Here is a 23020-nt window from a genome sequence, read left to right as displayed (position 1 = left end):
GTCACCTGACTACAATGGAACAAAATTAGAAATCAATAACAAAAGAAATTTGGGAAACTCACTAATATGTTAATTAAATAATACACTCCAAAATAACCAATGGGTCAAAGAAGAAATCAAAAGGGAAATAGGGCCGGCCCAGTGGCATGGTGGTTAAGTTTGCACTCTCTGCTTCGGCAGCCCAGGGTTTGAGAGTTTGGATCCTGGGCATGGACCTACACACCGCTCATTAAGCCATGTTGTGGCGGCATCCCACATACAAAAATAGAGGAAGATTGGCACAGATGTTAGCTCAGCGACAATCTTCCTCAAGCAAAAAGAGGAAGATTGGCAACAGATGTTAGCTCAGGGCCAAGCTTCCTCACCAAAAAAGAAAAAAAAAGGGAAATTAGAAAGTACTTCGAGATTAATGAAAATGAAGACACAATCTACCAATTTACGGGATGCAGTGCTTAGAAGGGAATTTGTAGGACTATATGCGTATAATAAAAAAAAGAAGAATCTCAAATCAAATAACCTAACCTTCCATCTTAAGACAATGAAAAAAGAAGAGCAAACTAAACTTAAAGCAAGCAAAAGAACGGAAAAAATAAAGAATAGAACAGAAATTAGTGAAATACAGAATAGAAAAAAGTAGAGAATGAGAAAAACAATAGTGAAATAGAGAATAGAAAAACAGTAGAGAAAAATCAATGAAATCAAAAACTGATTTTTTGAAAAGATCAACAAAATTGGTAAAACTTTATCTCCATTGTCCAAGAGAAAGATAAAACTTGAATCACTTGAGTCAGAAATGAAAGAGGGGATCTTACTACTGATCTTACAGAAACAAAAAAAAAAGACTAACAGAATACTATGAAATATTGTATGCCAATAAATTACATTAATTAGATAAAATGGATAAATTCCTAGAAAGACACAAAGTGCAGAAACTGACTCATAAAGAAATAGACAATCTAAATTTATAGGCAAAGAAATTGAAGTAGTAATCAAAATCTACCCACGAAGAAAAGTGCTGGCCCAGTTGGCTTCATGGGTGAATTCTATCCAACAGTTAATGAAGAATTAATACCAATTATTTACAAACTCTTCCAAAAAATAAAAGAAGAAGGAAGCCTTCCTCATTCATTTTACGAGGCCAGCATTACCACGACACCAAAACCAAAGACAAGAAAAGAAAACTACCAATGTATTTTATGACTATGAATGCAAAAATGCTCAACAAAATACTAGCAAACTAAATCCAGCAACATACAAATGAATTATACACCATGACTAAGTGGTATTATCCCAAGAATGTGATTTTATTTACTCTGAAAAACAATTAAAAAATAATACATCATATCAATAAAATGAAAACCAAAAATCACATGAACTTCTCAGGAGACAGAAAAAACATTCAACAAAGTCCAATTTCTTTTCATGATAAAAACACTCAGCAAACTAGTATAAAAATCCTCAAACTGATAAAAGGTATCTATGAAAAACCCACAGCTAATATCATACTTAATGGTAAAAGACTGGATGCTTTCCCCCTAAGATCAGAAATAAGACAAGGATATCCATTCTCATCACTTTTTCTGTTCAGCATTGTACTGGAGGTTCCAGCTAGGGCAATTAGGAAAGAAAAATTGGAAAGGAAAAAGTAAAACTATCTCTCTTCACTTATAACATGATATTGTATATAAGAAATCCTAAGGAATCTATTAAAACTGATTAATGAGTTCAGCATACATGCTTGTAAGATATAAGATCAATGTATAGAAATCAGTTGTATTTCGGGACCAGCCCGGTGGCATAGTGGTTCAGTTCACATGCTCCACTTTGGTGGCCCGGGGTTCACAGGTTCAGTTCCCAGGTGCAGACCTACGCACCTCTTATCAAGCCATGCTGTGGCAGGTGTCGCACATATAAGAGTAGAAGAAGATGGGCACAGATGTTAGCCCAGGGCCAGTCTTCCTCTGCAAAAAGAGGATTGGCAATGGGTGTTAGCTCAGGGTTAATCTTCCTCACCAAAAAAAAAAAAAAAAAAAAAATTCGGTTGTATTTCTACACACTTGCAATTAACAATCAAAAAATGAAATTTAAGAAAATAATTTCATTTATAATAGCATCAGGAAAGAATAAAATACTAGAAATACATTTAACAAACAGAATTCAAAACTCATACTCTGAAAACTACAAAACTTTATAGAAAGAAATGAAAGAGATCTAAATATATGAACATCTAATGCTCATAGATTGGAAAACTTAAAATTGTTAAGATGGTAATACTCCCCAAATTGATCTACAGACTCAACATAATCATTATCAGAATCCCAGCTGGCTTCTTTGTAGAAACTAACAAGCTGATTCTAGAATTTATACGGAATTGCAAGGGATCCATTATGGCTAAAATACTCTTGAAAAAGATGAACAAAGTTGGAGTACACATACTTCCTAATTTCAAACCTTGGTACAAAGCAAGAATAATCAAGACAGCATGGCACTTGCGTAGGATAGACATATAGATCAATGGAATAGAATTGAGAGTCCATAAATAAACCCATGTGTCTGTGGTCAACTGTTTTTGACAAGGGCACCAGACCATTTAGTAGGAAAATAATAGGCTTTTCAACAAATAGTGCTAGGACAAGTGGATAGCCACTTACAAAGAATGAAGTTGGACCCTTACCTCATACCATATGCCAAAATTAACTCAAAAAGAATCAAAGGACAAAATGTAAAATCTCAAACTATAAAATTCTTAGAAGAAAATGTAGGGATAAATTTTCATGTCCTTCATTCAGCCATGGATTGTTATATATGACAACAACAGCATGAGCAACAAAAGAAAAAATATATAAATTGGACTTCATCAAAATTAAAAACTTGTGCTTCAAAGGGCACTATCAAGAAAGTGAAAAGACAACATGCAGACAAGAGAAATTATGAATCATATAGCTAAGGAACTTGTATGTACAATATATAAAGAACTCTTACAACTCGATAACAAATAGATAAATAACCCAATTCAAAAATAGGTAAAGATTCTGAAGAGATATTTCTCCAAAGAAGATATACAAATGGCCAATAAACACATGCAAATGTGCTTGACATCATTAGTTATCAAGGAAATACAAATCAAAACCACAATGAAATACCACTCCACATCTACTAGGATAGCTAGAATCAAACAGTCAGATAATAACAAGTGTTGATGAGAATGTGGAAAATCATGTCCTTATACCTTGTTGTTTGGATTGTAAAATGGTGCCGCCACTGAAAAACAGTCTAGCCGTTCCTCCAATAGTTAAACATAGAGTTAGCACATGACTCAGCAATTTCACTCCTGGGTAAATGTCCAAGAAAAATGAACACATATGTCGACACAAAGACTTGTACATTAATGTTTATAGCAGCATTATTCATAATAGCCAAAAGGTGGAAACAACTAAAATGCCCATGAGTGGATGAATAGATAGAATATAATCTGTTCATGCAATGGAATATTATTCAATTATAAAAAGGAATGAAGCATTGATACACGCTGTAACAGAGATGAACCTTAAAAGCATTATGCTAAGTGAAAAATCAAGTCACAAAACACCACATATATGATTTCATTCATATGAAATATTCAGAATAGGCAAATCTATAAGTATAGAAAGTAAATTAGTAGTTGCTGGGAAGCTAGTGAGACTAGGGGAGTTCAGGGATTGGGGAAAAAGGGCACAATATCTAAAGGATATGGGGTATCTTTTTGAGGGGATAAAAAGTATTTTAAAATTTATTGTGGTGATGGTGATGGTGGATTTACATATCCGTAAATATACTGGAAAACATTGAATTGTATACTTTAAATGGGTGAATTGTATGGCATGTGAATTATGTTTCAATAAAGCTGTAAAAAAAATTTCTATCCCAGGAATGGTGGTTTAGTTTCTTCCTCAAAGAATAGAATGTAATATTTTAGTCTAGCAAGTTCATAAATGGGCAAAAGTATGATTAGCTTCCCCTTATCTTTCTTTAAACCATCTCTTATTCATTATGGGCAAGAGCCACTTCCAAAGCAGATCAGGTCTTCATTCCCATTAGCATTTGGCCTTTGGTCAATTCACAGCACAAAAAGAGCTTTTGTTGGCGGACATCTTAGACCACCAACAAATTCACCTATGAGGTTGAGCAAATATCATTGTGGTTTTTACTACTTTTTTTTTAGAGTGATATTTTTATTTAACTATTGAGTGCTTTTGCAAGATGGTTTCAGCATTGAGAAACATAGAGTAATCTTGGTTGAGATTTATAATTCTTTTTAAATCTATGACCTTGAAAATATGACTTCAAGTGTCATGGCAAAGTTAGGCTGGAGCTCAAATTTATTATCTATTTGGAAAAGATTTCAAATTCTTTCTCCATTTCCTCTGAATAAACCATAGATTTCTTTTTCTCTTCTCTATTTTAGACATATTAATATTAGAATACCTCATATTGAAAATGCTTATTCTTTTTGCTCAAATGTTTTTTGAAGACTGTAGTTTCTTGAACACAAAGCTATGCCTCGTAGGTGTGTTTATATGAATCTATCTACCAAATAAAACTTTATTTCAAAGCCAAATGAAATCTAACATTTGCTCATTATCAGTATGGGTCCTAAGAGGAAACTGATTAAACACTCGAGTTAGAATAACTTAAGGAAATTTCACTTACACTGGGACTTATTACAAAGGTCTGGGCAGAACCATGGGATCAGATGCAATGGAGTTGTCACCACCTAGACCTCAATGGATGAGAGGAGAAAAAGGAAAAAGGAAAGTGTGGTGGCCGGCCCATGGTGTAGTGGTTAAGTGCACGAGCTCCGCTGCTGGCGACCTGGGTTCAGATCCCTGGCGCGCACCAATGCACCGCTTGTCAGGCGATGCTGTGGCGGTGTCCCACATAAAGTGGAGGAAGATCGGCACGGATGTTAGCTCAGGGCCAGTCTTCCTCAGTAAAAAGAGGATGATTGGCATAGATTTTAGCTCAGGGCTGATCTTCCTCACACACACACAAAAAAATGGAAAGTGGGAAAAAGAGAGAATGACGGAGAGACTGAGAGTCAGCTGCCTTGAGAGGAGCATAACTTTCTGTTAAGAATCAGTCCACCTAGCAAGCCTGTGGGACTTCAAAGGAAGGGAAGGGAATAGATAGCTTGAGTTCTATGTGGAACATTTTCATTCAAGTCTATACGTGGAAGAATAATGCCATTTTTTCCTGCTTGCGTCTCTCTTGCTTTTAGCTTGCTTTGAGATCAGTTCTATTTTCCACTTATGTTCTAAATAGGTCTTTTGGAATTTCCAATATGACTGTTCATCACAGACTTTTATATAAATCTGGTATGATTAATCACTTCAGAATCTGACAATGGTCACAAAAGCTTTGTAATACTTTATAGACTGCTGGTCCAGATTAACAACAATGAATATTTGTGATGGTTACTTTTCTTAAAGGTTAATGAAAATGGGAAGAATGAAGTTGCAGAGAATGCAACTAGACTACTAGCTTTAGAGATTTGGCATCTAGAAAAAAATCCATATATCAAGGAAGCAAACAAAGATCTAAGCATTAAATTCAATTAAAGGTAGAGAAAATTAGTGGACAGTTGCTGGTAATTACTAATGTTACTGGAAAAGATGATATTATTTATAAATAAAACCTTGAATTATTCTCATTTTAAAAAATTTAATATCCAAACAGTACTTTAGAATCCTCATGTGTATCCTCTAGAAACATAATGCACTTTGGATCTGTAAGGGGCCTTGGAGATCCTCTAGCCCTTTCTCTTATCATTTGATGTGTAGAGGTTGGGATGTAAAGAGAGAAGTGACTTTCTCAGTCCATTCAAGTTCTCATTCAATGGACGAGGTGAAATAAAAAGCTACATTAGAGATTCAGAAGAATTTTTTAAAAATAATATCTTTATGTAGTTTTTATTAAATATAGTACTTAAAAATTGATGATATATAGAAAGTTTATGTTGTTGAAAAAGAAAAAAATCATTCACAATTCCATCTTTCAAAGACAACCACGACAAGCATATTGGTACAAATCCCTCAAGTTATTTTCTGAACACACCTCCCCTTCCCAATCTCCCCCAATGCATTCTCATTGACAAAAGTGGTAACTTACTATGTGTATTTTCATAACCATCTTTTTCATTTTACAATTTTGGTTTATGATAATATTTTAAACCAAGTTTGTTACTTGTGACATAACAATACACTAGTGTGGCCTTGAGAAGTCCAAAAAAATCTTGAACATGGCTGAGATTTGAGTGATATTCACCCATATTTACCAGTCATTTTCTTTCTTTCCTAAACACATTCTTTGACCTCTAGCTTCTGATCAGGTTAAAAAGTTAAAGGAAAAAAAATCAAAATTATTTCCCCGTATTATTCTTTCTTATCATGGCCTATTTTTTTCATTTCCTTCATAGAATTCATTATAATTTGCAATTTTGTATCTTAGTTTTTGTTTTAAATCTGTTATTTTCATTAGACAGTAAACTCCAGGAAGGCGAGAATAATTCTACTTGCTCTCAAGTCCTAGCACAAGGCTTGATACACAGTAAGAGCTTAGTAACTATTTGTGAGTGAATCTACAAATCAAGCTGCTTAAAGAAATATCCAGGCCATATGTATACAGTGGCACACATATACAGGGACACAGCTTAGCATTGTATAAGCAAATATATTTGAAAATGTTTTACTTTGGTGAATAAAACACTTCTTTCAAATCTTTTTTCTTTTCATATACATATGATTTCAGTGCACAGAGAAGTAACATTAGTCATTTCATTAGGAAAGAGCTCAAATCCAAAATCAGAATGCTTGATTGCAAATCTAAGCTCTACCATTACTTAATTGGGCCAGTTACTTAACTCTGTGTCACTGTGCCTCATCTGTAAAATGGAGATAATACTAGTACTCACCTTATAGGACTATTTGAGGATTAAATGAGATAAAACATAAAACAGTTGTATACTAACTGCACTTATTAAATGCTCAAAATATTAGTGATTATTATTATTGTTATTATTAACATCCTTATTTTTATTCTGGGCTTATCTGTGTGAATAGACTTTGATGAAATTTGAGAGAAAGGGAATGTGCATATAAGGGAATGACTAATATTTATGTTTCCTATGTGGCCCTGCACTTTATGAGGTGCTTTTAATAAATTATCCCTATTTTACCCTTGAGAAAAATGTGGCTCAAAAACTTTAATTTTCTCCTAGGTTTGTCATTAATCGCCTTGTCACACATGCAGACCTCTACTACAGGTTCATCTCTTATTTATAAGAGATTGTTTATATTTATATAAGATTGTTTACACTTGTATATTATATATTTATATGTATTTATAAGAGATTGTTTATATTTGCCCTAACTTGCCATATTCTTTTTCTTTTCCTTGTATGAAAAATCTTACTGCATCCCTCAACCACCAAGCAAATGTTCACGTTTTTCTCGAGATTCCACTCAAACGCTGTCTCCAATTATACTCATTGTCTTCATGCTTTTGTCTTATCGTTTGCCATCGTGATGAGGATAGGTCCTTATAAATTAAAAGTTTCCATTTCTTCATGACCTTTTTCAACTTAGCAGCATTCTGACACACAAATAGTGCTTATTAAATATGGAGTGGGAAGAGAAGCAAAGGAGTGTGAATGGGAAGGAGACATAAATGGAAGCCAAGACAGTACTGTGTGACTCTAAAACCCGTGAAGCAGTCAATGGCATTTCCTCTCAACTCAGTGCTGCATTTGCTTAAGTCTTACTAATTCAAAGTTATTTTAAGTAAGGACAAAGAAGCAGTTCATGCACTTAATCTTCTCTTGGTATTTTCAAAATTGTGCTACCTTCTTGCAGGTAGAATCAGGCACAACTTTTGAAGTTTCATTATTTGTTTTCTTGTAATTATGTGATAGAAGAGAGCAGAACAGAGACAAAAAGCAACTTTTTTAGAAGAAAAATTTCTGAGTAAATTATGTTTGTTGCAGAAAAGGGAAAAATATAGGAAATTAAAATAACTAAAATGAGAAATATGTTTATCCCACTACCCAGAAATAACCGCCATATAACATTTCCAAATATTTTCTTCCTATACTTTTTTTTTCATTTCTGTTGCCATGTACAACCAAAATACATGTTTTTTTAATTTCTTATCTCCAAAACATAAAATGATAATACATTTTTTGAAAATATGAATTTGAGATAGCATATGGAATTTGATTCAAAAATGGATGGACATCCCCAGAATTAGAAAGAATATGACATATTCAAGAAAGTGAAAAGTTCTGTTTACTGTAGAAAATGAAGACAAGAATGGCAACAGATAGAGCTAGAAAGGTGAGCGGGGACAAGATAATATGGGGTCATGTAGGCCTGGTCAAGAATTTGGAGTTTTATCCTTAGAATAATTAGAAAGGCTAAGTGTTTTTAATCAGGAAAGTGACGTGATCTGCATTTGAAAGAGGCTGAATAGACATGGGCCATCAGTTAGAAAGCTAGTACAGGTACTTTGGACTAGGGTGGTGGTAACAGAGATGAACAACAGTGAAAAAGTGTGAGGAGTACCTGGGAAAGTACAAAGAGAGAGAGAGGGAGAAAGAGACACATGTACAACCTCACTATACTAATAACTAGGGAAATGCAAACTAAAACAATGAGATAACATTTTTCACTTATTTTATTAGAAACAAAAAGAAAAGTTTGTTGCTCTGATTGATAGTAACAATCATCGGCTATAAAATGTGGGGAAGATTATATTCTCTGTACTCTATGATGGGAATATAAACTGTATGGCCATCGCCACAGTTTCATGAATGCTGGCAGAAGACACAAGAATATTGGGTTAGTGGGGCCAGCCCGGTGGTGTAGTGGTTAAGTTTGCTCGCTCAACTTGGGGGGCTGAGGGTTCACAGGTTTGGATCCCAAGCGTGGACCTATGTGCTGCTCAACAAGCCATGCTGTGGCAGCATCCCATGTACAAAATAAAGGAAAATGGGCACAGATGTTAGCACAGGGCCGATCATCCTCACACACACACCCAAAAAAAAGAATACTGAGTTAGAGGTGACATATAGTTTATTACTTATAACAATAGCAGGAGCCAGAATATCAGCCTTTTTGTACTAGTTCCCCCAGCCCTAATTTCCACAGGACAACACAAAGAGGGACAGATAACATTTGCCCCTGCAGTGGGTTGTACTATAGGAGACCTCAGAGCTTAGGGGAAACATTATTATACTGTAGAGTAAGCATGTCTTCCTTTTGCTCTGGGTGGGAGGGTGGTGAGGGACACACTATCTTCCAAGACTATATTATACATCCTTGAAAAGATAGTGGAGAACAAGGACAGATAAAGCCTTACTTGCCATACATACAGAAAGGTGACAAATCCATGGAGAATGGTCTCCCAACACTACTTGGGAGTATGATGTGGCAGTATCTTTTAAAACTATATTCCTCAACCTTGAGAAACACTCGTATAAAGAGCCATGTATAGGGGTCTGGCCCCGTGGCTTAGCGGTTAAGTGCATGCGCTCCGCTACTGGCGGCCGGGGCACACACTGATGCACCGCTTGTCCAGCCATGCTGAGGTGATGTCCCACATACAGCAACTAGAAGGGTGTGCCACTATGACATACAACTATCTACTGGGGCTTTGGGGAGAAAAAGAGGAAAAAAAGGAGGAAGATTGGCATGGATGTTAGCTCAGGGCCAGTCTTCCTCACACACACAAAAAATAATAATAATAAATTTTAAAAAAGAGCCATGTATAAAGATACTCATTGCAACATTGTAATAGAAAAAAGGAGAAAGCCTAGCTTTAAATAGAAGAAAGTCTAACAGAGTATTTACACTGTCACATTTTGTGCATTATTTAAAATGAGACAAATTTGTATATTAAAAAATAGCTCTCCAGAATATGTTTTTGTCTGAATAAACCAAATTACAGAGTATGTTACCATTTTTTTTGTAAAAACTAACATACAAACTAATCTGTGCATTTGAAATTGAACTGCTGCCTGTGAGTACATGTAAAAATGGACAAAAGATCAGGATGAATATACACCAAATTCACAATTAATTTTATCTCTAGATAAAGAAAGAAAAGATGGACATGAATTGAGAGTGATGCTGAAAGGACGTTGTTGCCATTTTTTATAAAGTACATATTCATGTATCACCTGTTTAATTTCTAAAAGTTAATTGGCAAGTCTTGGTAATTGATAGATTTGGGAAAAGAGAAAGACAGGTGTCAAAGATGACAAATTGTCTGGCTTAATCAATTGGATGGGTGGTAGTAAAATTTGGAAGGATCGAGAAGTTTAGAAAAGAAATAGGGAGCCGGCCCCGTGGCTTAGCGGTTAAGTGCACGCGCTCTGCTACTGGTGGCCCAGGTTCTGATCCCGGGCGCGCACTGACGCACTGCTTCTCTGGCCATGCTGAGGCCGCGTCCCACATACAGCAACTAGAAGGATGTGCACCTATGACATACAACTATCTACTGGGGCTTTGGGGAGAAAAAAAAAAAGGAGAAGGATTGGCAATAGATGTTAGCTCAGAGCCGGTCTTCCTCAGCAAAAAGAGGAGGATTAGCATGGATGTTAGCTCAGGGCTGATCTTCCTCACAAAAAAAAATAAATAAAAAGAAAGAAATAGGTACTTTGTGGGGATGGGAATAATGAGTCAACTTCAGAAGTGTTGGGTTTGAATCATTCAAATTCAAATGTTGAATGAACAGTTTGATGTTAGGGTCTGAATTTGAGAAGACTGGAGATTAAAATGTGTAGGTCAGCTGCAAAATGGTGGTAATTGAAGCCATGTTGGTGAATGAGAATTTCTAAAGAAAGAATGCAGTGAAAAGAGGATCCAAGACAAAGCCCTGCAGAATTTCGTCCTTTAATTGTTAGAAGAAAGGGGGAAGGCAAGAAAGGAGACTAGGAATAAACAACCAGAGAAGTAGGGGAAACAAAACAAAACATGAGAGTGTCACTAAGCAGAGGCTAAGGAAAAAGACTGCATGAAGATGTAGTGATCACACATGTCAAATGCTGCAGAAAGCTCTATTAGGATGATGAAGTCCTTTGATTTGAGCAGCATGAAGGGACATGACTTATGAAATGAATATGATGAATTTTAATGAGGTGTTAAAGAAAGAAGCCAGATTTGCGTGGTTTAAGAGGTGAGCAGGAGGTGAACAAAGTAAAGAAACTTGTAAAGATTTTTGATTGAGAATGAGGAGAGCAATCGTGAAAGTGATCGTCGTAGGGGAACAGAGCATCTGTAGAGGTTTTCTTTTAAGGAGAGAATCCTGAGCGGGTTAAAATTCCGATGGCAGGGATCCAATGGAGAGAGAAAGTGAATGAAAAATCAAGAAAAGGTGAGGCTATAAAGCAGGAGGAGATAGGCTTGCTTTGTAAAGATAAAGAGCCCACAAATCTGTTGTAACAGGAAGTGAAGGGGAGAGGGTGGGTGCTGGTTCCTGTAGGCTCTAAGATGGTGGAAACTTGAAGCAGTGCCTGCCTGGTGACTTCTAGTTTCTCTGCAGTAGGTGGCACGGTCATTTCTTGAGGGTAAGGGAGATTTGAGGATTTGAAGAGAGGGACGTAAATTTGATGTAGAACGCATTGTTGGTTATGTGAAGCTACATATCGTGGAGACTACTGGGTGGATGACCTCTACCGTCTTCACTCTATCACACTGATGAATTCTGAAAATCAGATGTACATGGAGACTTTGGGTCGGGCCAAGTCACATTAAAATTCTGTTATGATTCTCACAACACATTAAAACTGTTATTTTTCTGGCAATAGTATTTAGAGACAGAATTTTAAACTGAGGAGTTAATTTTTCCAGATTGTGCACATGGATATGTATCTAACTAAACTGAAAGGACAAAGCAGCCATCTTTCTCTAGTGCTACGTGCTAATCAGTCTCCTAAAATTGGCTGGCTGCCCATGAGCCTGAAAAGAATTCCTGTTTGCTTTTGTGTTGAGTTAAAGAGTCAGGCATTTGCCCCCAGTAATGGAGGCATCGCTGCTTCTTGCTTGGCCATTGCACCACCAGATGTATCATATAAATACTCTAATGGATAGTGGTGGACTAGGAACATGGGAGGTAATCTGATGCAGGCAGATGCTAGCAGTCAAGATTACTCAAGCTGTATTGAAATTTCCTTTGCACCTGGCACTGGAGGTGTTAGCCATGCCAGTTCAATCCCCCCAACACAGATGTTCTTGTTGTACCACTTTGTATGTATAACATTTAGGTTTCTGTTCAGCTTTGCCACAGTACACATAAATACTGTAATCCAAAGACCACCCATTTATTAGTGCACCTGCATCTTCAACCAGATTTCTTTCATTCTTTTCAATGAATGCTCAACATTTTTTAAAAAACGAGACAGCCATGGGGTGAATAACCTTTTTATCTGCCAGATAGCATAACAAAATGGTGATCATGATGACGATAAAAAATAACAATACCAGATCCAAAAAAAAAAAACCAAATTAATGTTACTAAAATGTGGAAGTAAACTGAACTCTGTTTAAGCCAAAGATATTTTATAAACTTCTGTTTTAAGTCTTTCTTGATTTCTTATTAGTGAAGAAGATAGATTACATAAATAGACTATTTTTCTCAGAGCTAAATTCTTCTTTTTTTCTTCAAATGGGCTTTTGATAGAGCTACCTCTTAAGGAGCAGATTTTCCTGTATGTGAACCTCTGAGGCCCCCATTTTAAATTAATAGGAGTGGAGCTCTGTGCAGCTGAAGACTGGATATGACCTCCTGAATACGGGATGAAAAAACCTTTGGAGGGAGGCAAGATCATTACTCTAGAGAATAGCCTTGTGTAGTTGCTGTCCTACTGAAGTGGGGAAAGGGCATCAAAATGTTTTGATCTTGTTTTTATAGTTGTAAGCAGTGTCTGTATCTTTCCAAATACTTAATTTTGAAATATATTTCTCTATAAAAAGGAATTTCAATGCTACTTAATTTTGGTTTGGGGGAGATAGCACTGCCTTTCATTATTCATTTGAAACAAATAAATGTTTAAACATGAGCTACATTTTAAAAATTGATGAGTGGTGATGGTTTTGAAAGGTTTTTTTTTTTTCATCAGTAGTAATAGTTTTCCAGGTTTATACTCACGTCCTGCTTATTTTCCACTCTGCATATAGCCACAATTGTATTCTGTTTGAGACTTACATATGCCCCCCACAGATAAAAGAGAAACAGTGTATGCTATTATATCAATATCACTCCTGTAATTTAGTAATTCACTGTGTAGAATATATAGGCTACCAAGAAGCCAGATAATTAAGGGATAAAGTGGAAAGAAGAGGAGAATCCAGAAGGAAAAATGAAGAGGCAAAAAGGATAAATGAAAAAATAAAAACTAACCATATCCAGGAGTCTGTGAATGTCCTTTTGTTTATTTCTCACTACTCTTGGAGCACTGGGATAGGACTGAACGAACACTAGCAGTGTCTTCAGTGAATAGTTAGACAGTCAAGCTAGCTTAAGAGGCTACTTAGTACTCCTGTATTCTAAAATTAGACAGAAAGCTAAAATGCAGAAAAATGAAGAAAGAACCAATAAAAGCCAGTTTCCTTAACTATTCTAAAATTAATACAGTTATTTTCATTTAGAATTCTTTTGTTCAATACAGAGATACTAGCATATGTGTGCACACAGGCACAAAGAAACATCAATCCATAACTTAGAAGAAAGAAGGAAGGAGAATATCTCTAAAGAGAGAAAAATCAGGGCTGCCTGGCAATCCCTGGCATCCAATAAAATGAGTGGGAGCCTTTTGAAGTAGAACTTGAACCACATTAGTCCTTGCTGCCTCCTACTTCAAACAGGAGGATTAAATAGAATATATTTCTTTATCCTAGACTAGTCTTTGTTCTCTTAGAGTTTTTAAGGCCTTCTAATACTGCACTTCCACTGCAGTTCAAGATTCCAGAGTGCTAGTGCTCACTATCCCTGTTCCATCCTTGGAATACTCTTCTAGTTCAATGAAATGTTTCTATTGTTTATGATATTCATAGCAACTATACAGTGATTGTCTTGTGCCAAGCATGGTGCTAATTGTGTGGTATATATTCCGTCACTAGGTATTTTTATGTCATTTTACAGACAAGCGATGCTTGCAAAGATTAAATATTTTTTCAAGGTCACACAATTAATAACTTAAGGAGCAACAATCTGGACCCAGAATTCATATTATAAACCTTGCATGATTAATCTCTATAAAACTTTACTGAGAAGATCAGAGTAGAGCTTTACCAACAGAGTTCTGTAGAAGTATTCAAGTATCACACGAGAAATTATGTTGAAAAGTCACATTTAAGTTTTGAGGTTGTTTATTTAAAAATATATCTTTTACATTTCTTTGAGGATATGGTATTGGGCTCCATTTCTTTCTCTTCTTTTGTTCCTCATTTACTCTCACCCTCACTTTTTCATGCCTTACTTCCCAAGTGCTATTAAAGAGTGGAACTAAAAAGGTTGCCACCTCATGATAAAAATTATAGTTTTACTTTGACATAGGTTATCAGCCAGGATTTTTAGTTACAAACAACAAGATCCAGTCTGACTTGTATAAGAAAAGAGGCATTTATTTAAAGATATTGGTAGCCACAGAGTCTCTCCCAAGGACAGAGAATCAGGCTTAAAAGCCACCCAGCCAGGAACCGCAGGCCAAGTACATCGCCTAACTTTTCCACAGGGAACATTACTGTCACTGCTTCTGTGTACAAGTGCAAGACCTTACCGTAGAGATGCAGGACACAGGATGCTAGCCCTAGGACCTCTAACATGACTCCCTCAGAGAACAGAATGTCTCCATGCCACCCTGGCCAGAATCATTTCTGCTTGGCACCTCCTTGTTCAAGCCACTGCATTCCAAACTAAAGTCTCACGTTGGTGCAACTAATTGGTGAAGCCTAGGTCACATGCTGGTGGATCACACTCTGGTGGATCACATGCTGGCAGGTCACACACTGATAGGTCGCACATTGGTGGATCATATGCTGATGGGTCACACGCTGATGGGTCACATGTTGATGGATCACATGCTGACCCCAAAGAAGGCAGGGGCAGTGAGTTTCTTTGGGGTCAGAATTTATATTCCTGAAACATAAGGAGGTTGCTTAAAAAGTGTCGGGCAGGAAGAAAGCATGACAGATGTCTTCAATACTCAATAAGAGAAACAGTATAAAAGGTTAATTAAAAGTTATTTTCAACACCTATAGTCTCCATCTCATATTTTTTACCCTAATACTTATGTTTTCTGTATCAGATCTTTTTCTTAATTGAATATTTGCTAGTAACTGATATAAATTGTACTTTACTACTATTGTCTTATATAATAAAATTTATTTACCTATCAGAGATCCTGCTCACTCACCTCCTACAAAAATAGTTGAAACATTAAATGAATGTTATCCAGTAGGTTTACCTGTATCTTAGAGTTTGCCGAACTTTAGCATATATCATGTGATCTTTACAATCTAATGAGGCAAGCGGAATGTATGACATTATTTCCACTTTGCAGATTCAAGAAAGTGGATTTTAGAAGGGTCATGTGATTTCTCCATGCCAAAAATCTGATTATGTTGTTCATTGTATAAAATATCTCAATCGGGGGCCAACAGCCCTTCACATAAGTCCAAATTCTTTGACATGGTTTGTAAAACCATGTGTCATGAACTTGCTTACTTTTTGAGCCTAATGTTCCTTTTCCCTCATACCCCCTGAAATTCCATGCTGCGGCCATATTGAAGAATTTCTAGGTCATTTTAAGCATCAGGATTTATCTCACCTTTCGCTGTTCCTTTGCACATGCTGTTGCTCAGCCTGAAACTACCATCGCCTACCTGTTCACCTGGCTGAGCCTCACATTCTCAGGTTGTTGCTGACATGTGACTTCCTCTGGAAAATCTTCCCTTCAGGATGGTTAATTTCCCTTCCTACAAACAACCGAGCAACTTGAACTTAGCCCTCTCTTAACCCCCATCACTTTTTTCAATTGGTGTTTTAATGAAATGTTTGCTTATGTGGATTCCATCCACTACCTCCTCTCTTTATTAGACTGGAATCTCTATGGAGTCACATACCATGTCCTTCTAATTCATCTTAGAAATTCCAGCTATTTAAGGAATTGACAGCATGTGGTTAGTACACAAGTTTTTTTTTTTTTTTTTAATAATTTTATTGATTTATTTCTTTTCCCCCAAAGCACCAGTAGATAGTTGTATGTCGTAGTTGCACATCCTTCTAGTTGCTGTATGTGGGACGCGGCCTCAGCATGGCCGGAGAAGCGGTACGTCGGTGCGCACCTGGGATCCGAACCTGGGCCGCCAGCAGCGGAGCACGAGCACTTAACCGCTAAGCCACGGGGCCGGCCCACAAGTTTTTCTTTTGAATAGCGTTATTAAATTATCACCTGGTTAGTATCGTATATCAGAAATGATCTTATTCAAAGTCTATGGTGTTTCTTCCTCACATCCATTTGTCTGCATCTCTATCTCTAGTATAATATTTATACATGTATTATACTGTTATTTGGCTTGTCTGCCTGTATTATGCCATTTCCAGTTTTATGGATGTAGTAAGGCTCTTCTGCGTTCTGGCCTTGGGACTTTTGTAGTTAGTATTCTGTGCTCAGAAGGCAAAAGCACAAATGGCTGGTGGGGCTAAAAGTGAAGCACTCTGGGCAGGGCCTTGGTTAAATTGGAAAGGGCATGCCCTGTCTAAAGACGAGGAGATTTGCAAGGAGGGCAAGTGGGCCCAACGTTGCCAGATTCTTCAATCTTTCAAGAGTCTCAGAATTACATGTTTACTTGGAATCTACTTATTTTTTAAAATGTTAACCAGAAATGGGAGAAAATATTTGCAAACTATATATCTGATAAAGTGTAAACACCCAAAATATGTAAGGAACTCCTACAACTCATTAGCAAAAACAAACAAACCAAAATAGACATTTCTCCAAAGACGATATACATTCATATACCCACAGGTATATGAAAAGGTGCTCAACATCACTAGTCATCAGGGAAATGCAAATCAAAACCACAATGAGATATCACCTCACATGTGTTAGGATGGCTATTATAAAATAAAAAAAGATAAGTGTTGGTGAGGATGTGGAGAAAAGAGAACTCTCGTACACTGTTGGTGGGAGCGTAAATTGGTGTAGCCACTATGGGAAACAGTATGGAGATTCCTCAAAAAATTAATAGAACTACTACATGATTCATCAATCCCACATTTGGGTATATAACCAAAGGAATTGAAATTAGAATCTTGAAGAGATACTGTATTCCCATGTTCATTGCAGTGTTATTCACAACAGCAATCTAAACGTTCATTGATGGATGAATGGATTAAAAAAATGTAGCATGTACATACAATGGAATGTTATTCAGCCTTAAAAAGGAAGGCAATCCTGACATTTATGACATGGATGAACTTGTAGGACATTATGCTAAGGAAAATAAGCCAGACACAGAAGAACGAATACTACATGATCCTACTTATATGAGAAATCTAAAGTAGTCAAACTCATAGAAGCAGAGAGTAGAATGGTGGTTACCAGAGGCTGGGTGGAGGGGAAAAGAGGAAAGTGTTGGTCAAAGGGTACAAAGTTTCTATTGTGCAAGAAGAAAAACTCCTAGAAATCTAGTGTACAGCATAGAGCCTATAGTTAACAACACTGCATTGTATATTTAGAAAATTTGCTGATAGAGTAGATCTTATATTAAGTGTTCTTATCACAAAATAAAAAGAAGGGAAGAAACCTTTGTAACTGATGGATGTGTTTATGGCATAGATTGTGGTGATGGTTCCATGGGTATATACTTATCTCCAAATTCATCGAATTGTATACATTAAATATATAGAGCTTTTTGTATGTCAGTCATACTTCAATAAAGTAGTTGAAAAAAAAATTTGACATATTAAAAAAAGAGTTAGTTGGGGCTGGCCCAGTGGTATAGGGGTTAAGTGTGTGCACTCCGCGTCGGCGGCCTGGGGTTCGCGGGTTCGGATTCTAGGCACGCACCGATGCACCGCATGTCAAGCCATGCTGTGGCGGCATTCCACGTAAAGTAGAGGAAGATGGGCACGGATGTTAGCCCAGGGCCAATCTTCCTCACACACACACAAAAATGTTAGCAACAATTTAAAAATTTAGAACATGTTATGGCATGAGTCAAACAATTCTACGACCAGATTCAGCCCTCCAGCCAACAATTTGTGACTTTTGCTCCCTGAAGAGATGACATGAGATGTCCCAGAGAGAGAGAAGTTTTCAGGGGTAAGGAAAGAGAAAGGAGAGGTTCTGCTGGGTGCCAGGCAGGGGAAAGGGTTACTGTGGTGAGTCCCAAGAACAGTGTAGAACCACAAGAGGTTCCCTGGAAGAGTCCTGAGAAGGTGGTAAGATGTCCTCAGATGGAAGGGCTGGGAGGCAGCCCCAGAACAAGTCTCAACAAGTTTCCTCAGTCCCACGTGTACACGGCATCACAATGCAAGCTTATATAACATGAATAACAGTGGCAATATGACACACTAAGAATGAAAGGCTATTTTCAAATTTTTAAGGCTATTATACAATCTTTAGAGAGGAAATTGGTCTTTAAAATATCTGAGATGGAATTTACTGATAGGATGGAGTAATGGGAACATGGAGGCAGAATTAAGTTGATTGACAGGAAATAAAACCCATGATATTTTTGTTGAACACCTAATATTGTGGGCTGATAACACACACACACACACACACATACACACTCAGAAAGCTTCAAATGCTGAATGATTTTCCAAATAAAAGCACATTCCCTAATTTCAAAGAACTGCATGAAAATAACTACCAGAGATAAAGGACAGAAACAATTCAAAGTAATCCATTTCTTTTTCTCCTTTCATTGATCCACCTGAGCATATGCTCCTCTTCCATACCCATGACTCTGCTTTTATTATCCTTTTTTGTGTGGAAAATAATCGCTGCCCTGCTATTAAAACAGGGGTCTTGGCTGTTTCATGATGTTCCAAAAATACTCTAAACTTCCTTTTAGCCAGTTGACGAAAAGCTTGAACCCTTTAGTTCTCGCGGGCAAAGAGCCAATGAAGATTTTTATGAGACAATTTAGGTCATATTAACTCCTCACCAAATCATAAACCCCATATTTTCTCAGCAGTTTTATATTTCTCAGTTTAAAATGTGTGGGGAGAGGAGGTCTCATGTAATGAAGTGAAGTATGGTCGGTGCCTTAGCCAGAGACCTCAGGCTAATCATTTCCTTGCTCATATTTATCTAGGTGGACACATATATAGACCCACTTAGAAGGTTCAGTTCACCAAGGCTACTTGTAGAACTCTGTGGAAGTGCTGCAATAAATCTGAGCCATTGAAGCTTTGGGTCATGTCAGATTTGAACATGGATGCATATATTAGGCCTCAGTATATGAGTTTCCATGTGTTAGAATTTCATCTACTGTAGCAGAGCATGTTGAAATTTGTGAACACAAGCAATGTCCTCATTTTAAAGTACCTGATTTAACATAATGTATATCAGTGATTTCTATAAATGTTAATTAGTTGAAGAAACATTAATGGACAATATTTTTAAGTACAATTACATCAACTATTTTCCTTCTATTTAAGAATATGCTCGGGCCGGCCCCGAGGCTTAGCGGTTAAGTGCGCGTGCCCGGCTGCTGGTGGCCCGGGTTCGGATCCCGGGCCTACACCGACGCACCGCTTCTCCGGCCATGCTGAGGCTGCGTCCCACATACAGCAACTAGAAGGATGTGCAACTATGACATACAACTATCTACTGAGGCTTTGGGGGAAAAAATAAATAAATAAATAAAATTATAAAAAAAAAAAAGAGAGAATATGCTCATCTGTGAGTACCATTTCCTGTTGCGTATTTTCTCCAATAGATGACACTGGAAAGCTCAGTTAAAATGATGGAGGGATAAATATCCTGCAATTCCCTGGAGGAGGAGAGAAAGGGATGACAGTTAAGTAAATACATTTTATGGATGCTATTTGACAAGAAGCTTCAGATTGTCTAAATATTTCAGATTGTGAATTGACATCAAGTCTTTCTTTTCCCCACTCCTACTGAAATAGATGAAGACTGGACATTCTTCCAATGGTTGCCACAATATACCTCATGAAAACAGAAGTGAAACTTTATGAAGCACTTTGATCTCATTTATCCCATCTGAATAAACTTCTTCACATTTCCTACAGCTTCACGATATTTTCCAGGGCCCCAGTGTATATGATTATACAGGATACAGTCTGTAAAAATTTAAGGAGGAGCCATTCACTTGACTAGGATGTGAATGGTGTGCCTAGATTTATATAGTATACAACCTGGACAACTGCATACACTGAACTACAGGTTTAGTGACCTCTAGGATCAGAAGCTTCTCTTTTTGTTATTGTATCCTAGCTGGCTAACTCCTATTTAAATGCTTTAATGCTAAATATTCTGGTTTATACGTAAGAACCTTCTCTGAACATGGGTGAATCATTGCTGCTTTTGGAATTTATTCATTATTGGAATAGAGGAGTATAAGAATGAGGCAAAATAAAAATATATATCCATCTCTAAGTGCTATTGTTGATTTTGTAGTTTATTATTTGCTTCTCATTTCAATTTATTGTTGACTAATCCAGTTATCATCATAAGGGAAAATCCTGTGATTGTTTTTGTGTATGTCCTTTAACATGAGTGCAAAAAAACTTTAGAGTATAGAAAGGATAAAAATTTGACTTTTTTTTTTTTTTTTGGATACTGTTCTTTTTGATAATTCCCCCCAAGCAGAGATTATTCGCACATCTGTTGATTTTTTTCACGTTGCACACATTTGCACCTTTTTTTTTTAATGTTGACTGAATCACTTAATTGTAGAGGAGCATTCATTTTAATGTAAATCTTACAGTATTACATGAGTGAATGTATGAAAATAGCTCGGAACAGTTTAAATTGGGCAGAATTCTGCTTTGATCATAATGTGCCTCTTCAGCATTAAAATAAACTTGCAACATATGCTGAAAAACATGTGTAATAAGTAAGTGCCTCTTGCATGGTGACTTATCTGGAAAAAAGAAATCATTTAATAGAATTCAAAATTCATCATATACTCCTGACAACTAACAATGTGACGTGATTAGCAATTTACAATGACAAATAAGTACCTGGATATTTCTGATTTAAAGAAAGAATTTTTAATTTTAAAAATGTTATCAAATTGTAATCATTTGGGGCAATATTTGAAAACAAAACATTTAGTAGACAGTTATGTAGCACTTTATTATATTGTTACAGACTCACTCCTAACTTATTTATGCTATTTAAAAGATATCAAAAGAATATGGCAAATTGATAAAGTCTGTAGAGCGGTCAGTAAAAATAATGAAGTTATCAATATTCTTCAATCATGATGAGGATTGAGAAGAATTAGCAATGACAAAGGAGTTTCCAACCAACAGAATGGCAAGATAACAACAGCTTTTGCCTTTGAAAATTACCTTGATAAGATATTATTAATTAATGACAATTATCCAAAGATTCTTTCCATCAATTTCTTTGAGATGTGGGGAGGAATTATGATATCTTGAGAAGAACCCTAGACACTTGCTGTATAACTGTGAGCAAATAATTTATCTTCTCTGACTTTTTTTCCACATCTGTAAAGTTTTATCAGTAAGGAATCCTTTTGGTGGCAAGTTAAAAAAAAAAATCCACCTAACAATGCTTTAAGCATAGTTCTTAAGTACTATGAGTATATTAAATCATGAAAAAATGTGGGAAACTAAACAGAGCCAGATACATATAGAAATAACTACTACATAAAAGATAATCTATCAATGTTTACCTTTAATCAAAAGGAATGCATTTGTCACTTCAAGAAATTTTCTCTGAAGTCGTGAGCCATTTTTTCCCCCAGCTAGCACTCATTGTAAAACAAATTCAAAGGTGAGTCTATCTTTCTTTTGGAGACACTTATAGAAGACTAGCAGGAAAGTTGCAAGTGTACTTAATACAGTACATTATTACTAATTCAACATATATTTATTGATTGTCTTCTCTGTGCCAGTTTGTACATTTGGGAATCTAAAAAAAACAAAACAACAACAAACTCCAAAGCAGCACAATATATGATTCCCACCTTTAAAGATTTTAAGTTCATTTAGAAATAGCGTCCGTATCTACAGATATGACAGTTCGTATCTACGGATCTACAGTCATCTCTGTGGAGTTTCAGAGAGCTCGGGTGAATGCCTCAGAGCCCACGATATCAGCATATCCTAGACCAAACTCACTATGTTCTCTACCTCCTCACTGGCTTTCCCCCAGCTTTCCATATGTTGCTTGGTGGTATTACCACCAACTTGCCTCACAAGCCTGCACCTGGGCATGGTTGTGCCTTCTAAAACACCCCAGCTCCCAGTTCATGGTACTGTTGGTTCTGCCTCCTAAACAACTTTCCCTTCCATGCACATGGTCGCAGCCTTACTTTAACTCCTTGTCATCCCTCACCAGGATTATTTCAGTGCGGTCCTAATTGATCACCCTGCTTCTTACCTCATTTCCTCACAATCCATCTTCGAGACGACTCCCTCAATGTTCTTTATAAATTGCAATCTAATCACTTCTCTACTTAGCTTAGAAATCTTAACTGGCTGCCAGTCAACTACGGGGAAAATCCAAGCTTCCAAGCCAGGTTTATAAGGCCCTCAGGACTGAGTCCTCATTACCTCATTTCTCACAACTCTTCCCCTTGCTATTTATACTCCAGGAAAATGAAGATTTTTATAATTCACTGAACATACCATGTGATCTTATGTCATTGTATTTTCATATACTTTTCTCATCCTGGAAAAGCTGCACTCAACCCAGCATCAGAAAACTAAAATTTACTGTCAATATCATCAGTTCCAGAAAGACTTTCCCTAA

At 36.6% G+C, this 23020-nt stretch overlaps 1 protein-coding gene across 9 annotated transcripts in view; it reads left to right on the top strand.

Moving 5' to 3' along the window:
* Window positions 1–23020, top strand: part of DGKB (diacylglycerol kinase beta) — a 697510-nt gene that overhangs the window by 632527 nt on the left and 41963 nt on the right. The window contains exon 23 of one of the 9 annotated variants that reach the window (XM_058526570.1): window positions 19708–19751. The exons of the other annotated variants lie outside the window; for them this stretch is intronic. Coding sequence (XP_058382553.1) covers window positions 19708–19736 — 29 coding nt within the window. The 3' untranslated portion in view covers window positions 19737–19751. Of the gene's footprint in view, window positions 1–19707; window positions 19752–23020 lie in introns of those variants that run through there. 9 annotated transcript variants of the gene reach the window in all.

The sequence above is a fragment of the Diceros bicornis genome, chromosome 3, assembly GCF_020826845.1.
Source record: "Diceros bicornis minor isolate mBicDic1 chromosome 3, mDicBic1.mat.cur, whole genome shotgun sequence".
Taxonomy (NCBI): domain Eukaryota; kingdom Metazoa; phylum Chordata; class Mammalia; order Perissodactyla; family Rhinocerotidae; genus Diceros; species Diceros bicornis.
This window is presented reverse-complemented; position numbering and strand designations above follow the sequence as displayed.